At 39.4% G+C, this 20,126-nt stretch overlaps 2 protein-coding genes across 4 annotated transcripts in view; one reads left to right on the top strand and one right to left on the bottom strand.

Annotated features, from left to right (window-relative positions):
* Nucleotides 1–9,001, top strand: part of LOC146464922 (uncharacterized) — a 10,966-nt gene extending 1,965 nt beyond the window's left edge. For both annotated transcript variants that reach the window (XM_085129196.1, XM_085129195.1), the window contains exons 2-6: nt 385–681; nt 1,670–2,136; nt 2,530–3,093; nt 4,659–4,885; nt 6,249–9,001. In XM_085129196.1, coding sequence (XP_084985322.1) covers nt 425–681; nt 1,670–2,136; nt 2,530–3,093; nt 4,659–4,885; nt 6,249–6,317 — 1,584 coding nt within the window. In that variant the 5' untranslated portion in view covers nt 385–424 and the 3' untranslated portion in view covers nt 6,318–9,001. The remainder of the gene's footprint in view (nt 1–384; nt 682–1,669; nt 2,137–2,529; nt 3,094–4,658; nt 4,886–6,248) is intronic.
* LOC146464921 (solute carrier family 68 member 1-like) lies at nt 8,618–17,880 on the bottom strand. 2 transcript variants are annotated; one of them, XR_014868403.1, is made up of 8 exons: nt 17,625–17,880; nt 14,851–14,930; nt 14,245–14,286; nt 13,424–13,822; nt 13,043–13,160; nt 11,156–11,424; nt 9,216–10,132; nt 8,618–9,183 (listed from the first exon to the last, which is right to left on the bottom strand). XR_014868403.1 is itself a non-coding variant. In XM_085129197.1 (7 exons), the coding sequence occupies exons 1-7, from the start codon at nt 17,769–17,771 to the stop codon at nt 9,700–9,702; spliced, it is 1,488 nt and encodes a 495-aa protein (XP_084985323.1). In that variant the 5' UTR covers nt 17,772–17,880; the 3' UTR covers nt 8,618–9,699. The 2 variants fall into 2 exon arrangements, 1 of the variants encoding a protein (XP_084985323.1); XM_085129197.1 differs by having other exon boundaries at nt 8,618–10,132.
* Between the last annotated feature and the right edge of the window lie 2,246 nt (nt 17,881–20,126).

Raw genomic sequence — 20,126 nt, 5'->3', positions numbered from 1 at the left:
TATTATTTGGTGTGTGAACTAAACTACTGAATGTTACGCGTGAAAAGACCGGCCATTGCATCCGGCGTTTAGCCTGAAACGAAACCCCTGCCCAGGTGAAAACGATACGAAAATGCTAGTGTGGATGAAACTATTTTGCTTCATTTTCGCCAATATGAAAACGGACACTTTAGAAAACGCATTAGTGTGGATGTGTGGATGGGGCCCAAGACTAAGACCACTGGCAATGAGTAAGCAGTGAGGAAGTAGTTACCAAGGAAACAATATGACAACCAAAATGACAGCTTAAAATTTTATTATGGTCAGCAGAATTAAAAGCTCTCCCCACCCCCACTCCTTCATATTGTTTTCTGAGGAGACTCTTTCTGTTATCAAATGAAATAGAGCTTTGAGGAAGGACTGGAGCAAATAAGAATCAGCAGCCATGTCTTTGCCATGTGATCCTATTCAGTTTCACCCTAGAGAAGCACGAGGTCAGTTTCGAAAGAACAATTTGACCCACATATCATGCAATGAGTTCTGTTCTGGATACCTTCAAGCAAATATTGCCTGTTTACCATCCAGCTTGGCAGATGACTTTGAACAACTGTGCCACAAGAACAGTTGTGCATTCCCTCATATCTATCGCAGTCAGCCAGGAGAGGTCACCGCTCCACCCTTAGCCTCAGATTCAGATGTGAGGTAAGAGAGTGCATTGGAATCAATAATCAGTACTTTATCAAATTTTATACAGATATTTTGGTTTACTGAAAATCTATACAAAGAAAAGTTACTGGACTGCTACATTAACAGCGTTGTACTGTCTGTAATAGCTCCAATCCCCTTCCCATGTTGGCCATCTTAAATCCACCTTAACCACCACCTAGAATACTTGTTGATGCTGGTAGTGGGTATTTTCAGTTTAATTCCCCACCCCCTCCCCCCCACCCCTCTTTAAAAAGATGCTTTCAGAATATTTTGCCCCCATAAAGATATAAATGCCAAGCTACTTTTTAAACATTTAGTTCTCTTTAGGGAACTCAACGTTCATCTTGAAAGAATCACATTTGAATAAATGTCTTATTATGCAAGCCATATCAGTAGAATGTTGTTTACTTTTTTTTCAGTGCCACAATTAATATGGGTGAATGAAAGTATCGTAGTATTTACCAATTCCCCCTTCACCGGTAGCCAGGTTTTAATTTCCACACTGCAGGTGTGTAAATGGTATCGTTGTAAGGGGAAGTATTAGCAAAACTAGGATATCTTCATTGCTGTGATTTAAGGGTATGTTAGATTGGCCATGTTTTGGTACTGACAAAAATAAACAGAATGACTAGAGTGGACATGAGCAGGGAAAATTAGAGCCATTCATTTCGATGTAGTTTAAATAAATAAATTTAAGTGGCTAGATACTTTAATTAATAACTGGCCAAAAGCCTGAAGCCTCAAGTATAATAATTTTATTGTTATGAATACAGCCTTATTTTGTTACCCTTAGTATCTACAGGGGCATTTTTGTGCAATTTCTGTTTCCAGTCAAAACCTCTTATATTTTCCATTTACTGGGTTGGCCATTGGAAGAAAAAACCTCCAGTGCCAAAGTAGTATTTTATGATCATGATACAACTATCAGTTTCAGCTGCTGCAACTAAAACAGTGAAGTGGTTACTTCATTTTTTCTCTTCAGAACAGACCTTCAACTTTATGGAATCATCGAAGATGGCGTCCTTACCAAACATGTTAATAACCTGTTGGACATCCATTGGGAAGACATGGTTACTTTCTACTTTGGCTGCAGTTTCTCATTTGACCACCTGCTTGTGGACGCAAAAGTTCCACTCCGTCACATGCTCGAGAAATTTGATATCCCAGTGTATCTCTCAAAAATCCCCTTTCTCCCCCAGGGGTCTTTTACAGGGGACATGATAGTGACCATGAGACCAATCTCACGGAAATTCATACAGAAAGTAGCAGAAGTCTGTGTCCCATTGGATTTTGCCCACGGAGCCCCAATACATATTGGTGATCCCAAAATTATCGGGATTGATGACTTCCTACATCCGGTGGGTGGAGTTGAGCCAGTTGTTCATGAAGATGATGTCATGCTCTTCTGGGCCTGTGGAATATCTGCTACCGAAGTCGTCATCTCTGCCAGTAGGTAGACACTTGTTCTATGAAAAGAAAAGTTCCAAATTCCAAGAAGTCCACACATCCAAAATTTTATTTTGCAGAGTACTCAACGACAAAGAGTACAATGTGGACTTCTTGTTCAAATTAAGCTTTCATTTGGGTTAGACTCATAATAAAAAAGGCAGCTTGTACATTTCAATGGTCACACTATAACTGAGATTTTATCCAGACTCAACAGTTTTACATCACATTGTACAGCACATTGAAGAGTACCACAGCAAAGGTGCCATTCAACAGCTTTACACTTTAGAAATTAATCAACAGTTTAAGCTATCCTTCATGCTCTTCATGTCAGCCTATATAATGATTTTTCTGTAAAAGCATTAAGTTTTCCTCCTCTTTCCAATTCCTTTCTAGAACCTCGCATTGCTGTCACTCTGTCACCAGTATGTGTCGGTTCCCTCTTCATCACAGACCTGCTAGTCACAGATTGTGACAAAGAGCGTCAGGCTAAACAACACCTTTCTCCCAAAGTGGTTTTCCTGTCTGAATCACCGCAGTTTGCCTCCTTGGTGTCCCAGGAAGCCATTGACCAAATAACAGAGAAACAAAGCGAATCACACAAACCAGCTGATTCAGAAAATGGTGTCAAAATCCCAGATGATTGTCTCTTAAAGTCAGCTATGACACTCTCCCATGCGCCATCTGTTGCTATAGTAACAACAGGAGTTTCTGAGAAGCAATTTGCAGCTGCAGCCTGCATTGCAAAAGCACTCCTTGTTCAAGATAAGGAAATCACCATTCTTGCAGCTGAAAATGTGATTTCAGAGTGGAAGGCATTTGTAGCCAAATGGGTAACTGAAAAACTGGTAATGAAATGTATACCAGTGACGTCATTTGGGGCACCTTCAGTGTTTGATGGTCTAGAACCCACGTTTTACTCTACCAGCCTCAGTGCCCTGGTTATCATGAATGAAGACGGTAAGAAATATCAGAGTCGTTGCTATACTACGTGATTTTTCTGTTCCAATAAAATAAAGCAGGAACAATTAAATTTACGTGTTAAACTGGAGGATGGTTTATTAAAGGAAAATTAATGTTGCAGTTCCTATTACCATAAAGTTAACTAGAGATCTCAACAGACAAATAATAGCAACGTGATGTTTGGTGTATTTAAGGGGGAATACCACTCTGCAATCGGCTTGACAGACGACTCCCATAGCGTGACCATAAATCCTTACTTATCTCCCCAGCACTATTAACTGTATTAATGACCAGCACTGGATCAGACAAGTTGTAGGCAGGTCCAAAACTAAAACAATCTAATAGCCTAACTCTCCACGGCACTACGAACTGAAACCACCAGCCAGCATAGTGCAAAGAGTATTTGGCATATTTAAAAAAATAAAGCCTAGTTATTCCGCAGTGCTATGAGCCGACTCTGCCGGCACATGCTAGATAAATTAAAGCGTATATTAACAAGCTTCAAGGTTATAGAGGTAAAAATAGCTTAAAAACACAAAAGCTTGGGGAAGTCGCTGCGAGACTTAACCAAATGCAAACCTGAGAGGTGAACCCAAATTTATTGGAAAACAACAACAAAACATCCAAAGGTAGGGAAGGGTGGGAATTACAAAATAGAGACACTAAAGGTAGACCTCACAGTAGGTAATACAGCAAGCGAGTGATACTTGGACTTTTACTAGACCTTTTATAGTTAGACACATGTCTTGGACTAAGCCAATGGCAAGTGAAGTACTATCGAACACAAGAGATTCACGTAGTGCTGAACGAGACATGAATAGAGGTATTTCTACCTTTTACAGTTTTAGCCATACAAAGGATATAAATGTAACGACGGTATTGCAACATGCTAGAAGAATAGGTATTGTACAAGGAGAGTAAAAATACAATTCATGGCTGTCAACCCTCCCACATAATCCGGGAGTCTCCAGATTTTGAGCCATATCTCCTGGTCTTCAGATTTATGTCTGTAATCTCCAGATTTTGAGCCGCTTTTTCAGGTTTCCAGATTATTGTCTGTAATCTCCTGGATAATTGACGAAGTTTGCTATTTTTTCGTAGACTCGAGTCTCTGACAAGAAAATCTGAAATATGTAGTGTTGTTTTTGTTACCGTTTAATGTACCTCCCCACCCCCCCCCCCCCCTTCCCACTGAACCAGCGAAATTGGCCTTGATGGGACTCCTTTGTACAGGGAACGTCTCCATTTGAAGACGTGCAAGGTTGACAGCCCTGGTAAATCCATGTCCATTTTGTGTCACGTAAAATGCAAACTGTGGAGACAGTAACAACTGAGAACTCAAGAGCGTCACACTCCATTAACTGCATTATACAATTGTTGTAAAACTTTATAAATAAATTAACTGCTTATGTAAACTAAAGAACGTTGACTGTCCTGCACAAGGGTCAGTGATGGATTATTGATCCTGAAGAGGCAAAGTATAATAAGGATTGCACATAAAAAAAAAATTGATAAAATTAGACAATGAGACAATTAGTTCCTAATTTTGGTCCACTTTTCAGGAAAGATAGCTGCAAAGAGTTTACTAGCAATGGGGAAGGATGCCTTTAAAGGTTGCATGATCAAGACTGACCCACCAATTGAAAGTGATTGTTGGCTACACCCCAGCTTGGTTACCATGGCAACCTACATACTCCACACATGCCCTATTCACAGTCGATATGTGAGGCGTGGTCTGGGAGAACACAAAGTGAAGCCAGCAAAGGAGTTCTTCATTTCTGTAAAACAGGTAAAAGAATGGCCATACTTTTTTTGCAATTTTCAAGGTAAATAAAATATTCTGGCAATAAAGTGGCTCCCTCCTCCTCTCTCTCCCCCCCCCCCCCCCCCCCACTCCACCCAAAAAACATTGCTACAAAAATTAATGGCAAGGGACTTACATGCATGCATTTCTTTATAATCCGGCATGTTACTTTCCGGTTTTTGTGACATTCATTCCAGGATTGTAAATTCTATATTTGTACAGCTTCAGTGGTACTACATGCATTGCCCCTTACAAAGGGAAGGGTTTTTTTTCTTATGTTTCTTCGAACTATACTTGTTCAATTCAACAAGGGTAGGATTTTTCCAGACGGTTTAACACTGAAATATTTTTGTTAAAATTAATATGCTTTGATTCTATTGAAGCTCTGCCTGTATTTTCTCATGTGCAAAAATTAGCTTGTTCCAGCCATCTAGAAAGTGGGGAGTGGCACAACAAAAATTGCGATGCAAACAAATGATAAAGATATGTATCTTTTTATGTTATGAACAAACAAGATGCCTGCTATACTGGCATTACGCGTTATGCTGCGGCTGATTCATTTATTCCAACTGTATGCTTTGCCGATTGATAAAACTATCCTTGCTAATGGAATAGTTTGAGTCACGACGATCGCGTTACGTTGTTTCCCTTGTGTTGCGCGACTCAGACTTTCACCGGAAATATGTAAAATTCCATTACGAGAACGTAAGCTTCTCAATGATCTCTTTTCAGTCTCGCGTTGTGGTCTAAGACTGTCAAACAAAGCACGATTCCTTCGCCAGGAACTCACCAATTTCCACCGTTTTAAATTTCGGGTACTACTTAGAAGTTATTCTTTCGATTCACCGCTTCAAAATGGTGAAATTGCCATTTGAAAACGGCACACTTGAGTCCAGAACATGTTAACAATATGGTGCCAAATTTAATCCGTTTTTAATAAATAGATCAAATGATGCGTTGACGTCACAGAGGTAGGGGTGAGTGGGTCCCCTCCCTCGCGATGTAAGCGACAAGAATGGATTTTGATTGGCCTGCTGTCATTGAAGATAATCAGAACAATACATCCCGAGTAGGAGAGGGGAGAGTTTAATGAATAAATTAATGTACCCATTTGTGGCTACGACAAAGAAAAAAAAAAGAAATCGACCCGTTTTTAGACACGGTATGCCCCCTCAGGGCATCCCGTGTAATAAAGATATTGTTATTATAGATTGGTATTATTAGGACTGGTCTCTTCCCTCTCCTCACCTTCATTATATGGGTTTGGGAATGAGACTGTGTCTTAAATCAGTTACATTTTCACATGGGTCTTTAAACTAACAAGTACCTGCACACTCTTGCTTTACAGATGGAAAGCCTAGGACTTACGGCACTGGATGTCAAGGAGTTAGTTGAAAATAAAACAGGATCCATCTAATTAATTCAATCCTTATCGTCTGCATCATACCAACTGTGCATGTCTGTAAATAATGTGAGGTCTTAACTTTTTCCCCAAGCTACCTTCAGGCTTTCCTAAACTCTGTGGCACCACTTTTGAAACCAGCCAAAAACCAATCAGAATAATCAGCATCTTTGTCACTTCTGCCCCATTATTGGCACCAGTTGCATGCTTTCCCACACTTGGCACTGGTTGCTGTTTTCCTGCACTTGGTACTGGTTGCATGTTTTCCCACACTGGGCACTGGTTACATGTTTTCCCACACTTGGCACTGGTTACATGTTTTCCTGCACTTGGCATTGGTTGCTGTTTTCCTGCACTTGGTACTGGTTACATGTTTTCCCACACTTGGCACTGGTTGTATGTTTTCCCACACTGGGCACTGGTTACATGTTTTCCCACACTTGGCACTGGTTGCATGTTTTCCTGCACTGAGCACTGGTTACATGTTTTCCCACACTTGGCACTGGTTGCATGCTTTCCCACACTTGGCACTGGTTGCACGTTTTCACACACTTGGCACTGGTTACGTGTTTTCCCACACTTGGCACTGGTTGCATGCTTTGCCACACTTGGCACTGGTTACATGTTTTCCCACACTTGGTACTGGTTGCATGTTTTCCCACACTTGGCACTGGTTGCATGTTTTCCCGCACTTGTGGCACAGCTGGTTGCATGTTTTCCCGCACTGGGCACTGGTTGCATGGTTTGTCACACTTGGCACTGGTTGCATGTTTTCCTGCACTTGGCACTGGTTGCATGATTTGCTGCACTGGGCACTAGTTACATGTTTTCCTGCACTGGGCACTGGTTGCATGTTTTCCTGCACTTGGCACTGGTTGCATGTTTTCCTGCACTGGGCACTAGTTACATGTTTTCCTGCACTGGGCACTGGTTGCATGTTTTCCCGCACTGGGCACTGGTTACATGTTTTCCTGCACTGGGCACTGGTTGCATGTTTTCCTGCACTGGGCACTGGTTGCATGTTTTCCTGCACTGGGCACTGGTTGCATGTTTTCCTGCACTGGGCACTAGTTACATGTTTTCCTGCACTGGGCACTGGTTGCATGTTTTCCCGCACTGGGCACTGGTTGCATGTTTTCCTGCACTGAGCACTGGTTACATGTTTTCCTGCACTGGGCTCTAGTTACATGTTTTCCTGCACTGGGCACTGGTTGCATGTTTTCCCGCACTGGGCACTGGTTGCATGTTTTCCTGCACTGGGCACTGGTTGCATGTTTTCCCACACTTGGCACTGGTTGCATGTTTTCCTGCACTGGGCACTGGTTGCATGTTTTCCCACACTTGGCACTGGTTGCATGTTTTCCTGCACTGGGCACTAGTTACATGTTTTCCTGCACTGGGCACTGGTTGCATGTTTTCCCGCACTGGGCACTGGTTACATGTTTTCCTGCACTGGGCACTGGTTGCATGTTTTCCTGCACTGGGCACTGGTTGCATGTTTTCCTGCACTGGGCACTGGTTGCATGTTTTCCTGCACTGGGCACTGGTTGCATGTTTTCCTGCACTGGGCACTGGTTACATGTTTTCCTGCACTGGGCACTGGTTGCATGTTTTCCTGCACTGGGCACTGGTTACATGTTTTCCTGCACTGGGCACTGGTTGCATGTTTTCCTGCACTGGGCACTGGTTGCATGTTTTCCCGCACTGGGCACTGGTTGCATGTTTTCCCGCACTGGGCACTGGTTGCATGTTTTCCCGCACTGGGCACTGGTTGCATGTTTTCCTGCACTGGGCACTGGTTACATGTTTTCCTTCACTTGGCACTGGTTGCATGGTTTGTCACACTTGGCACTGGTTGCATGTCTTTCTGCACTTGGCACTGGTTATATGTTTTCCTGCACTGGGCACTGGTTGCATGGTTTGTCACACTGGGTACTGGTTGCATGTTTTCTGCACTTGGCACTGGTTGCATGTTTTCCTGCACTGGGCACTGGTTGCATGATTTGCTGCACTGGGCACTAGTTACATGTTTTTCCCACATTTGGCACTGGTTACATGTTTTCCCGCACTAGTGGCACAGCTGGTTGCATGGTTTGCCGCACTTGGTGACTGGACTGGTTTCTTGTTTTCCCACACTTGCATGCTTTTTTTTATAGTTGAGTAACATTTTTATCATTGATAAACAGAAGAAAAGATTGTATGGTGTTGTTTTTTTTTTTTTTTGTGCAGGGGCAGTGGTATTGTTCAAAATAATTCAAGATGTTTCTGTGAGATTCAACTGGTCGTGTACCAGTTCTCAATGATGCAAACAAATCTTTTCAATAATTTACTCACCAGTTTCTATAACCTCTGCCTTTAAACTGTAGATATACAGTCAATTATATTACTATTTTATTGCTAAAAAAAGTAAGCAAACTTTAAAAAAAATGCCAAATATTTGTTAGGACGGCTTTGCTTCAAGTAGTCAAAGTTAAAAACTTTTTAGCAAACATTTTATTTTCTACAGCACGCCCTAAAAGAAGGTGGCAAAGTCTTCAACTGTCTTGAGTCCAGAGACTTCTGTTACCCTCACAATAATCACTTAATCCATAATTTCTTTCCATAGCCAAGACTGTTTATTCAAAGGGTTATTCGTACTATGTTCGAATATTTTGTATTCATACTTTCGTTACATTAAATAAAACAATGTTAAAAATTTCTCTATGAGTCTTTAATATGCTTCAGTGTAATCTTTTTTCTGGACATCAGAGACTTGTCCTATGGACGTCAATTCTGGTCATTAATTCCCAGGGGGTACTCCTCAAAATTCTCGGTAGGGGTGTGCCGCCTGATTCTCCAAATCTTGAACATATTTCAGACCAAAACATGCCATTTTCCAGACCTGTTTTAAGACCGGGCCTCTAAAATCCCTACCCATTTTCAGACCTGGCTTGTAACGTAATTAAGCTTTGCACCAATGCCAAAGTCAAGAATTGGTAAAATTCACCTGAAAATTCAGCTCAAATTGATATATTTTGGATACTTCTCTTTCTCTACTATTCATTTAGAGTTGAAAAGACAAGTACGTTTATACGCTCTCCTGGTTCCCTTGAAAACCATACCTGATTTTAGACCATAATAGTCAAAATCTATACCTGTTTTCAGACCAAACCGGCTCAAAAACTATACCCTTTGGGACGGCACATACCTACATAACTTATATAGGGGAGTACCCCCCCCCCCCCCCCAGCTGGGGATTAATGCTATCAGCTCACTAACTTCACTGAAAAATGAGACTTCATGTCATAACTAAAACTGCATACATTAACCAGATGCTGCTGATTCTTTTGAATTTCCACCCACAGCGACACTTTCATTTTCTAGTGGAACCTTTCAGTTATACTGAATACACAAAAGTTTAAACCTCTGCAGAAGAAAACCAGCGTCCCTCCCGCATCCGTTTTACCCAGTTAAGTCGGCTCCCATGAAGTTTAAATCGCATCCACATGAAAATCTGTAAACACGCACACACAATTGGTACGTAAACAAGAACATAAAAACAACCCCAACGTAATGTGTTATTTGTGCTGTCATGAAAACTAGTTCTTTTATTAGAAGATGTAGCCCACAGATCGTCTGAGTAGAAGAGAGAGTGGCCCGTTTGCTCAGCTAACAGCCATGTTCCTATAAGAGGAGCAAATGTTTGTCCAGGCTTGGAGAAAAGAGCTGATGTTCCAAATATCAACGCTGATATTGCTTGTTTACGATTGTGAAGAACGAAATCTTCATCCACAAGATCGCTGATTATTAGGTTAAGAAGTTTACATGTTCCCTCTGTGAAGACACGATTGCTGAAAAAAATTAAATTACAAAACATTAAGGGCTGTTTTAAGCGATTTCTTTGTGCAATTTTTGTCCCACTTTTGAATGCATTTTTTGTCTCGCTCAATCTTGCCATGAAAGTCACAAGTGTAAATTAGCAGCAGTCTCAGTGCGATTTAGATGCAAATATTTGTCACGGCTATATTGCAGGGCTTTCGAACATGCTTGAAGCTTTATGTAACTTTGTTTTGGCGGCGACTTTAGGGAAATTGCAGCGAATTGCAGTAAATATTGCACCTGAATCCACCAAAATTGCATCGCTGCTAGTTTACACTTGCAATTTCCATGGCAAGCTCGAGCACAACAAAAATTGCCTGTGTAAATGGTTATGTAAAGGGCCCTTTATGTGATGTCGCATGCGTGTTCCTCTCTTGTCGCAACTAAATCACAATAAAATCAATGGTTTCCATTGTCGCCTAATTTTATGTGCATGATGAGGCATGAATTTACATGTGCAAACAAAATAGCGAATCAAAGTGTATAGACGGCTTGCATTTGCGGAAAAAGTTAAACCTGATTCTTTGTTTTGTGATAAAAACGGAAATCTTGCCCATAATAAGAGGTTTTGTTGCAAACACTAAAGATCAGAAGCACAAAGCAGCGGATGAAACATTGGAGCAACATTTCCTGAAGGAATTCAAGGCCACATGGAAAAATCCTGGTGAATCTGAGTTAAAACAACAAAAAGCAATCTGAAATGCAACATATGTTGGTCATACAATGAGCCCTTCAACTGTGATTTTGAAAAGGTTGTGTATTGTTGGGCAAACCCTTTTAGTAAAAACAATGTCATGAATAGCTCCGTTGGGTGTTCCGGTTTCCACTCTGCCCCCAACACTACAAAACATTTCAAAATCACAATCTAATCATCGTGAAATCACTGCTAAGACATCGATAGTTAACACAGGAAATTGCACTCAAGCATCTCTGAATAACCAATGGATGTAACGATGTTTCACTTGATACATAAATTATCAACAAAAAAAACTTACCTCGCTATGTAAAAACAAAGCAAAACAGGCCAATTTGGTCCACATGCCAGCATAATGAGGCTTAGAGCGAGCTTCACATAAAACAACCACTTTATTACAGAGTATACTCCAAATCGACGGCACAGACCAAGGAAATAAAGGTTGTTGATGTGAGGGGCAACAAAGGACACGCCCAACAATATGGAGCCTGTCTGGGGAGAAATGGAGTCCCCTAGCAGCTTGTCCAGGAAGAGAGGAAAGAAATTACTGTTGAAATGACAGTGAAATACCTGTAGAGAGATAAAGTTAGGAAATATTATGAATCAAAGGGTAAAAGCTAGTTTCCATAAAATTACAATACAATACTAACAAATTATAACTTTATTTAAAGAGGGAGGCATAATAACCTTACCCGTAAATGATCTAATAAACGCCCCCTCTCTTATGAACGCCTCCTATCTAATTAACACCCCCAGCTGACAGGTTTGTATTAAACGCCCCTATCTAACAAATGCCCCTGTCTAATAAATGCCCCCTTCCCTGAAAACCACACATAAACTAGAAACAGATGTACCCCAATCAACCAATTTATTTCCGTTATTGCTTAATTAACACCAGTGTGCGAGTTGCGTCTTGCTCAATTTCCAGTTCAAAGTGAGGATAGCGTTCTGTTCTTGATCAATATGCTTAGGATATCAGCAATTTTCTTTCGGCTTGTCCTAGCATTGTAGCATCCCGGAATTACAAGCCCGACTTCACGGTTGACTTTATAGTCTGCTAAAGCTCTGTCAGTTACGTTATTATAACACCGTATTTAGGTTACCATGTTACAGTTATTAGCACAAAGGCCTCTCTCTTTTAAACGCCCCCTTCGGACCCTTCAAATTCAATAAACGCCCCCGGCATTTATTAGATCATTTACGGTATGGCCCTCAAAATAAGAGGAACAAATACATACAACATGCACAATATTGAAGTCAATATGCTATAAGTACAATGGGACAGTAATATTGATACATGGGAATTTGCAAAATTAAATATAGGATAATAAATATGGGGTTCCTCTATCGTCAAGCCGTAATCAGTTATATTAATTTTTCACTTTTCTTGTCCCATTGTAATTTATTAGTTATTTGCTCTATTTATTGTCACGCTGTAATTAGCTATATTGTATACTTCTTGTATTTATTTCACACCCACTAGCGGGTTTTCTGTACTGAAGAGGGATGAAGTTTCATCTGAAACATGTATACTATAAAAAATGTCTTAACTTTCATAAAAAATATAAAAATATATTAATCAATGGAAAAAAAAAGTTCATAAAAAAATTATGTACAAAATTACTAAATGAAGGGGTGGTTGACACTATGAAAACAGTAACAATACATACAGTGTAGATGCTGAATTGCTCATTAATAATCTTTTTTTTTAATGGCAGAGTTCTTAAAAGATAACTAGTGATCATGAAGATTTCCAAACGGTCTGAATAAAAGAAGACATTAACTATAGAATTCAGAGAAAATTGACAACTTTGTTGAGTTTGTAAGACATGTTTTGATTGATCATCAATCATCATCAGTTGCAAGTGGTTGTTACAAATTATGTGAATTTGAATTATATTTAAGTTGCAAGTTTGATAAATGCTACAATGTCATTAGAGTAAATTTGATCATTACAGTTCGAATACTAAAGAGGAGTAACTGAAATAACTGTTAGTTTAAATTTGATCGTTACAGTTAGAATACTAATTAAAAGAGGAATAACTGTAGAAATAACTGCAAGGCTGACCGGTGTTAACTATCATATTCTTCAAACGGACATGAAAAGAAGTACAAAGCAGTTTGAAAGGAGAATTAACATTTTAATGGTAGGGACCATTAAAGTACTTAACATTTGAGTCCAACTTACTTGTATCAGGTTCATAACGGCAAACCAAAAGAAATTTGAGTGTTTCATAAGTTGCTTGAGAAATATCTTTAGTTCAATTGACTGACCAGCTTCTGGAGTTAAGGATTGTATTTCTATCCTATAAAAAGAGAACATGAGAAAAAGTTTTTAAAAAAATGGTTGTCACAAATTGCACTATTATTTTTATGCTTTTTACATTATATTTATTGAATACCTATTGGGTGCTGTCCAACACCTCAAAGAACACTGTAAGTTATTTATTGTGTTGGATAAAAAATTTTCTTGCAGCTATCACCGACAATCCTGAGTTCAGTCCATAAGCAACTACTGTAACAAAGCTGATATTGACTCAGGTGTATTCAGTTGATTTTTTTTCCTCACCTTTTCCCCTCATCTGGAGTATCTACTTTCACCTTCTTTGAAATGAAATGCTGCTTGAGCAGGTAAGAACTGACCAGAAATCCAACCAGAGAAAACACAGCAAGTATCGTGCAAAATACATGAAATGAGCTCATGTTGTCTCTATCCCAGAATTGATACGACAGAAACACCGACACTGAGCCACACCCACTGAACACTGAGCAATACCAATTGAGAGTCGCTCTATCTTCTGATGACAAAGCCAGGTCAGCGAGAAGTGCAAGGTGGTTTAAGTCTATCATTGTCAAGAAGCCATCATACAAACAGAGACAGAAGACAAACTGGATTGAAGGATGGCACCAGCGGAACCAAATGCACAAAAACGAAACTGTAAAGAGTGGTCCATATTTCATCAGAGCCCTGTAGAATGATAATAAAAATAAATGAAATATCTTCTACATACTCTGACTAAGTAAAAACCTGAGGCATACTTATTTTGTTTTAATATTAGCTTACTGCATTTCCCAACAGAGCATCTCCCTGTAGAGGGTAGAAGTCTCGTACTCCAGTGACTCGCATGTCAGACCTTCAACCTTCAGCAGGTGTTCAAGGTCCCCATCATCAAGTTGTTGCCTTAGAAAAGAATCTTAAGTTTAACTCCACATTGTTTTTATCCACCCAGGAGTACTGGCAACTGCCAGGGAAACTTTACAGTAACAAAATTCTGCTGGTTTACCATGTTCTCATCATGTGCCATTTTCCTTGCATTTGCAGAATCTGTTTCCTTTATCACATTTTTTTCTTCAATAAATTTTACTGTCCTGTTGAGACTCCATACTCACCTAAAACGTTTCTGAACAATCTCTGGTTGACTGAGGCCTGACCTTCAAAAGAGATTAAATTTAAAGCTGGATCAGTATGTGATGATCAAAATGTTACGTGTTTTACACAAATAAAAACCCAAAGACACTATCAAACACAACAAAATATTCTGTTTTTTCTGGATTAAAGAGTAGCCATAACCTGAGTGCAAGGTAACCCTTTAATTAGAGACTGAGACTGAGTTTAAATGACAAAATATATATACAGAAGCCACCTTTTATCAAACTGGTTGTGGAAGGGTCTCCTATGTAAGGCCCGCCAGAAATTGTCATTTAGGAACCCCTGGATGGTACCAGAATCTCATTATTTTCAGGCTATTACTTGGTGCTCCTTTTTTATTTCCACTGACAGGTTCCAGTGCATCCTGTAAATATTTTTTTCTGGTTTATCCCCAAAAAAGTGTTCGAAAAACCTTACAAAGGCACCAAACCTACAAACATTTTAATATTGATGGAAGTTACATACAACAATCATCCTTGTCACCTTTGCACAGAGGAGTCCACTTCCCAGGTGTCCCCAGGTGTTTTCAGGCTCAAATGAAACACAGGTTGTCATTTCATACTTACTGGTTTTTGCCAAGAGCTTGGTGGTCACTCAACCAGCCAAATAGAGGATCATTTATTGAGTTCCACACGAGAAATACTGCCTGTCAAAATACAAACATTGAAGGAAAGACAGGGTAAAAATCCCTTTTAGCCTTTTAGAAACAAAATAAATTATATTTACTGTCAAAGGGGTATTTATCAATCAGTGACTGGCAAAAGTTCTGGGGAAAGGTTGTCTGTCACATCAACCTAGTTTAATGAACTAGGTCCCAGAAGTCTCTTGTAGCTCAATAGCGGAGCAACTGAACTATTAAATGATGGTCACAGGTTTTACTCCTTTTGGGAAAACTAAGATTTTTCGTAAGTATTTGCCTGTGTTACTGACCTCATGATAAGTACATAGCATGGGATTTAAGTTTTAAACCCACAGGAGACTTCCAGAGATCAACATTTCATCTATTAACTGTAAATGTCCAGCTAATTGTGCTGAAGACATTATCAGCCCTATACATGCTGCACTATTATCATGATATCCCTTATAAACAAACAGAGAGCATGATACAGTTTTGAGTTATGGTTAGGGTTCTTGTGCAGAAATCTTGCCATAAAACCTCTTACTTTTAGCAGACCTGAAGTCCAAGATTGCTGAATCATAATGGGTGAGATTGGGGTGTGGCCTGTTACTTTATGCCATAAACCCTTGGAGTAGGGGTGGGGGGCAGGCGGGGTCCAACACGTCTTAAGTCAAGCAGCACCATCAAGTAATATTGCTTGCATATATTACATAAATCTGGCAGCATGAAAGGAGACAAACTCTAAGCTGCCATGAGTAATAAAGGACTGGGCCTGAAGCTGACCTCAGGGCCACAAGGCTCTAGGGATAACAAAGCCAATTGAACTTAACAATGAAGTGAAATGTGAAGTCCTTTGGAAAATATGTCCAGCTGGTGCAGAAATCAAAGACCAAATTGTGTGCAACTGAAGTGAACTTACCCAGTTGAGGAATGAACTGTCACTTTAAATTGTATCAACTTTGAGGTAAACTAAAACCTCAACTTGAAGAGGCAGATTTGCTACAAATTCCTTATTCAGGGTGGAAAATGGGTGACAATAGACTAGTCATGCATGAGTGTGAGACAGAGATCAAATGCATGTGAAAACTTTCATCACAAGCTCGAATGTAACAAACATCGCCTGTGAACTGGCCCTTTATGTGGTATTGAATGTGAATTTGAGAACCTGCTCTCTCTGTAATTCAAATCAAATTGAAGACAAATCGCATTTTCTATTCTCTTGCGAACATTTATATGATACACGTAAGAAATTTTTTGATGACATAACTGACAAATATCGAAATTTTAATGATCTTGACAATATCAAACTGCCGACCGGTTAGTTCAGTTGGTAGAGTACAGGACTATCGTGCAGGAGGTCGTGGGTTCAAACCCTGGCCGGACCACCACTCAGGGTCTTTAAATGACTGAGGAGAAAGTGCTGCCTCTGTAATAACATCTGCAAATGGTTAGACTTTCTAGTCTCTTCTCGGATAAGGACGATAAACCGTAGGTCCCATCTCACAACACTGGTTCCTAATAATAATCTGTGGGACATTAAAGAACCCTTGGCACTATTCGTAAAGAGTAGGGCGTGGAGTTCCCAGTGTCATGGTCTATCTGATTAGAGCCATCATTGGGCTGGTTGGGTGGGGTGAGATTATATATGGACTAAGGCGGCAGCCAGAGGTGCGCCTCCAATATGCTGACGTCCCATCTCACCCTCTGCATTGACCCTGAAAAGCCCCAAGGGGGAGTGGTCAATCACATATACATATACATATACAATATGTCAAAAATCATGTTTCTTTTTAACAACGTTGATCCTCTTGTTTGTAGAACCATTGCTGCTTATATTTATGATTCAATGCTGAATCGACAATCAATGCTAGTTTAATTATTAGACATAATTATTTAATGTAATTCAGATTTATTAAATAGGTAATACCATGTATATATATGGGAATACTGAATAAATTGTTGTTGTTGTTGCTGTTGTTGTTGAATGTGCACTCAGCTGTTATCACAACTAAATTGCAATAAACTAAATTGCTAGGGAAAAACCAGTAGTTTACAAGGGCAATTTGATATTGATCTTAATATTGCCACCAAAATTGCAGCAACCATCACCAGTGTAAACCTGTAGAACATGGTAAACCTGTGTGATTGCTTTTTAATGAATGAAATTGACTTTAATCCATTCAGAATTGGAAGATACTGTAGCTTCCAACAAACCAACTTGAAAGCACAATTATCTCAGTATTGAGAGCCTTATCCCCGGGGGTGTACTCCTCGAAATTCTCGGTAGGGGTGGCTGCCCGGTTGTCCAAATCCTGACGCAATTTCAGACCAAAACATGCCATTTTCCACATCCGTTTTCAGACCTATACCCGTTTTCACACCTGGCTTGTAGCGTAATTGCTTCGCATCAGCGCCGAAGTCATGAAATGGTAAAATTCACCCGAAAATTCAGCTCGAATAATATTCAGGAGATGCCTTCGTACTGGCTACTAAACCTATCTCAACTTCTTTACACGTACACACAAAAACTACCCCTGGAAGTATTCGAAATCGAGGACTTGTACGTGACCAATGGTTGAAAATTGTTTACTTATTATTATGTAGGGCACGATCCCGTTTCAAGAAATCATTTGTACTTAAATCTGTTTTCCAATAACATATCATTACATTTATGCCAAAACAAAGCAGGTAACCTCTTACTAACAAAATAAAACCCCTTACCTCTCCCAACCAAAAGGAATTCCGGTCAATTTTGTAAACAGAAACAAATATGTCCACGTAGTACAAGAGGAAGACATTGTGGAGAATCGCTATGAAAAGCGACATCGAGCCATACGCGATCCGAACCGCAAAAGCTTTGTACAACATGTTTACCACTGTACCTTTGCTTTATGAAATAAATAAATCAATAAACAGGTGACTTCATAATATAAAATTTTCACGAAAAAATTGAGGAAAACGAAAGTGATCTATGGCCTGGTTACGTGGTCTAAAGTTCCACAGGTAGCCCAATCTTCAATGTGATAGAGGGGCTGACGGAGATGTGGGGGCGGGGTGCTGTAGAAAAAAGAGGACGTCAAAGTAAAAAAGTTATGGGAGATCCTTTCATATCTGTGAAATAATTTTCCGAAATTTAAAAAAAACGTTTTGTAGAAATCTGCTATTACTAGTTGTAATATTGGCCCAAATAAAATTACCCCTGCAATCAGTTTATTTCAGGAGCCATAATCCCTTTTTAACTCGTGAATGCGCGTAGCGCAATGAACGAGTTATAGCGATAGCTGGCTTTTGACTTGGTCGGTCGGTCGGTCGGTCGGTTTTGTCGTTAACTTTCGGGCGTGCGCAGTGAGTGAGTTTTGAATTCAATTAGTGGGAAAAACACGCGAACATTTATTGTTCACGGCGCATCAGGAAATTCTTATTCAATATGTAGAGAATAATTTGACGATCATTTAGTGCAAGAATGGAGATTTTTCGTTCAATCTGAGCAAAGTTACAAGTTTTTTCAGTTTTTCAGAAAGTCCGGGGTCGTAAACTCAATTAGTGAAAAAAAAAAAACGTGAAAATTTTTTTTCACGACGCGTCAGAATTCTCTCATTCATTCTGTAGAGAATAATTTGACAATCATTTCAGTGTAAGAATGGAGATTTTTCGTTGAATCTGAGCAAAGTTATAGGTTTTTTTCGTTTTTTTCTACAAAGTGCGGTTTCTTATAAAAATTAAAAATAATTTAATTTAGAAATAATTTAATTAAAAAATAATTTAATTTGTCAGTCACATTTCGACATTCCCGAACCGACGACTGAGATCGGGGTACGAGATTATGACGTAGCTGCACATGGCGTGCTCCTATGAACTTTGAATTAAAAAAAACACGTGATTTTTTTTAATCGGCGCATCAGAATAATCGGCTTATTCAATCTGTACAGAATAATTTGACAATCATTTTAATAGTACAAGAATGGTCATTTTTCGTTACATAATCGGGCAAAGATATAATTTCTTTTAGCTTTTGAGGAAGTTTCCGTAGCCGTCTAAATTTCAATTACTATGTGTCTTCTGCATTCACGAGTTGGCTCACAGGAGCCTTTGATTAACTCGTGAATGCGCGTAGCGCAATGAACGAGTTATAGCGATAGCTGGCTTTTGACTTGGTCGATCAGTCGGTCGGTCGGTCGGTTTTGTCGTTAACTTTCGGGCGTGCGCAGTGAATGAGTTTTAATTCAATTAGTGGGAAAAACACGCGAACATTTATTGTTCACGGCGCATCAGGAAATTTTTATTCAATATGTAGAGAATAATTTGACGATCATTTAGTGCAAGAATGGAGATTTTTCGTTCAATCTGAGCAAAGTTACAAGTTTTTCCAGTTTTTCAGAAAGTCCCGGGTCGTAAACTCAATTAGTGAAAAAAAAAAAAACGTGAAAATTTTTTTCACGACGCGTCAGAATTCTCTCGTTCATTCTGTAGAGAATAATTTGACAATCATTTTAGTGTAAGAATGGAGATTTTTCGTTGAATCTGAGCAAAGTTATAGGATTGTTTCTTTTTTTTCTACAAAGTGCGGTTTCTTTTAAGAATTAAAAATAATTTAATTTAGAAATAATTTAATTAAAAATAATTTAATTTGTCAGTTTTCACGCGAAAGCGGAACGTGCCATGTCACGCATCATTGACGTCGTAAACAAAATTATGCAAATTTCTGGTGAAATGAACACTTTAAGATCTTGTCAGCTTTCATAGAGGTTTCAAAGGGAAAAAATGTTTCATTTTCGAAATTTACAACTGGTAATTTATGGAAAAGCAAAAGGACGCGGTCGATAAATAATTCTTATTTAGCAAGAGCTTGTCATAGTTCATTATTTTTACTTGAGGATTGCGTGGACTGAACTCCAAAGGAAAAATATCACGCATTTATGTCGGGCATGAAATGTAATGCGATAATTTGTTGAACAGATTTCCCTTTGTGAGATCGGCTTGCCCTACAATAATTTTGTAATTTTAATTCCCAAAAAAACTTCACTTGCCCATCGGGCAAGTGATGGTTAGAATCCACTAGCCCGATCGTGAAATCCAGTAGCCCCGGACTATCGGGGGACACGAATTTGCATGACGTAGCTGCACATGGCGTGCTTCTATGAACTTTGAATAAAAAAACACGTAATTTTTTTCAATCGGCGCATCAGAATAATCGGCTTATTCAATCTGTACAGAATAATTTGA

Source organism: Pavona decussata, unplaced genomic scaffold (assembly GCF_977016875.1).
Source record: "Pavona decussata unplaced genomic scaffold, jaPavDecu1.1 SCAFFOLD_161, whole genome shotgun sequence".
NCBI classification, from domain to species: Eukaryota; Metazoa; Cnidaria; class Anthozoa; order Scleractinia; family Agariciidae; genus Pavona; species Pavona decussata.
The sequence above is the reverse complement of the archived record's forward strand: the minus strand, read 5'-3'. Positions and strand labels throughout refer to the sequence as shown.

Excerpts from the sequence above, each read along its gene's own strand:
- LOC146464921 (XM_085129197.1), bottom strand. The coding sequence starts at position 17,771 with ATGTTGTACAAAGCTTTTGCGGTTCGGATCGCGTATGGCTCGATGTCG. Across the intron at positions 11,425-13,042 it reads CCGTTATGAACCTGATACAA|GTATTTCACTGTCATTTCAA; the intron begins GTAAGTTGGACT and ends ATCTCTCTACAG. Across the intron at positions 10,133-11,155 it reads CTTTGTTTTTACATAGCGAG|CAATCGTGTCTTCACAGAGG; the intron begins GTAAGTTTTTTT and ends AATTTTTTTCAG.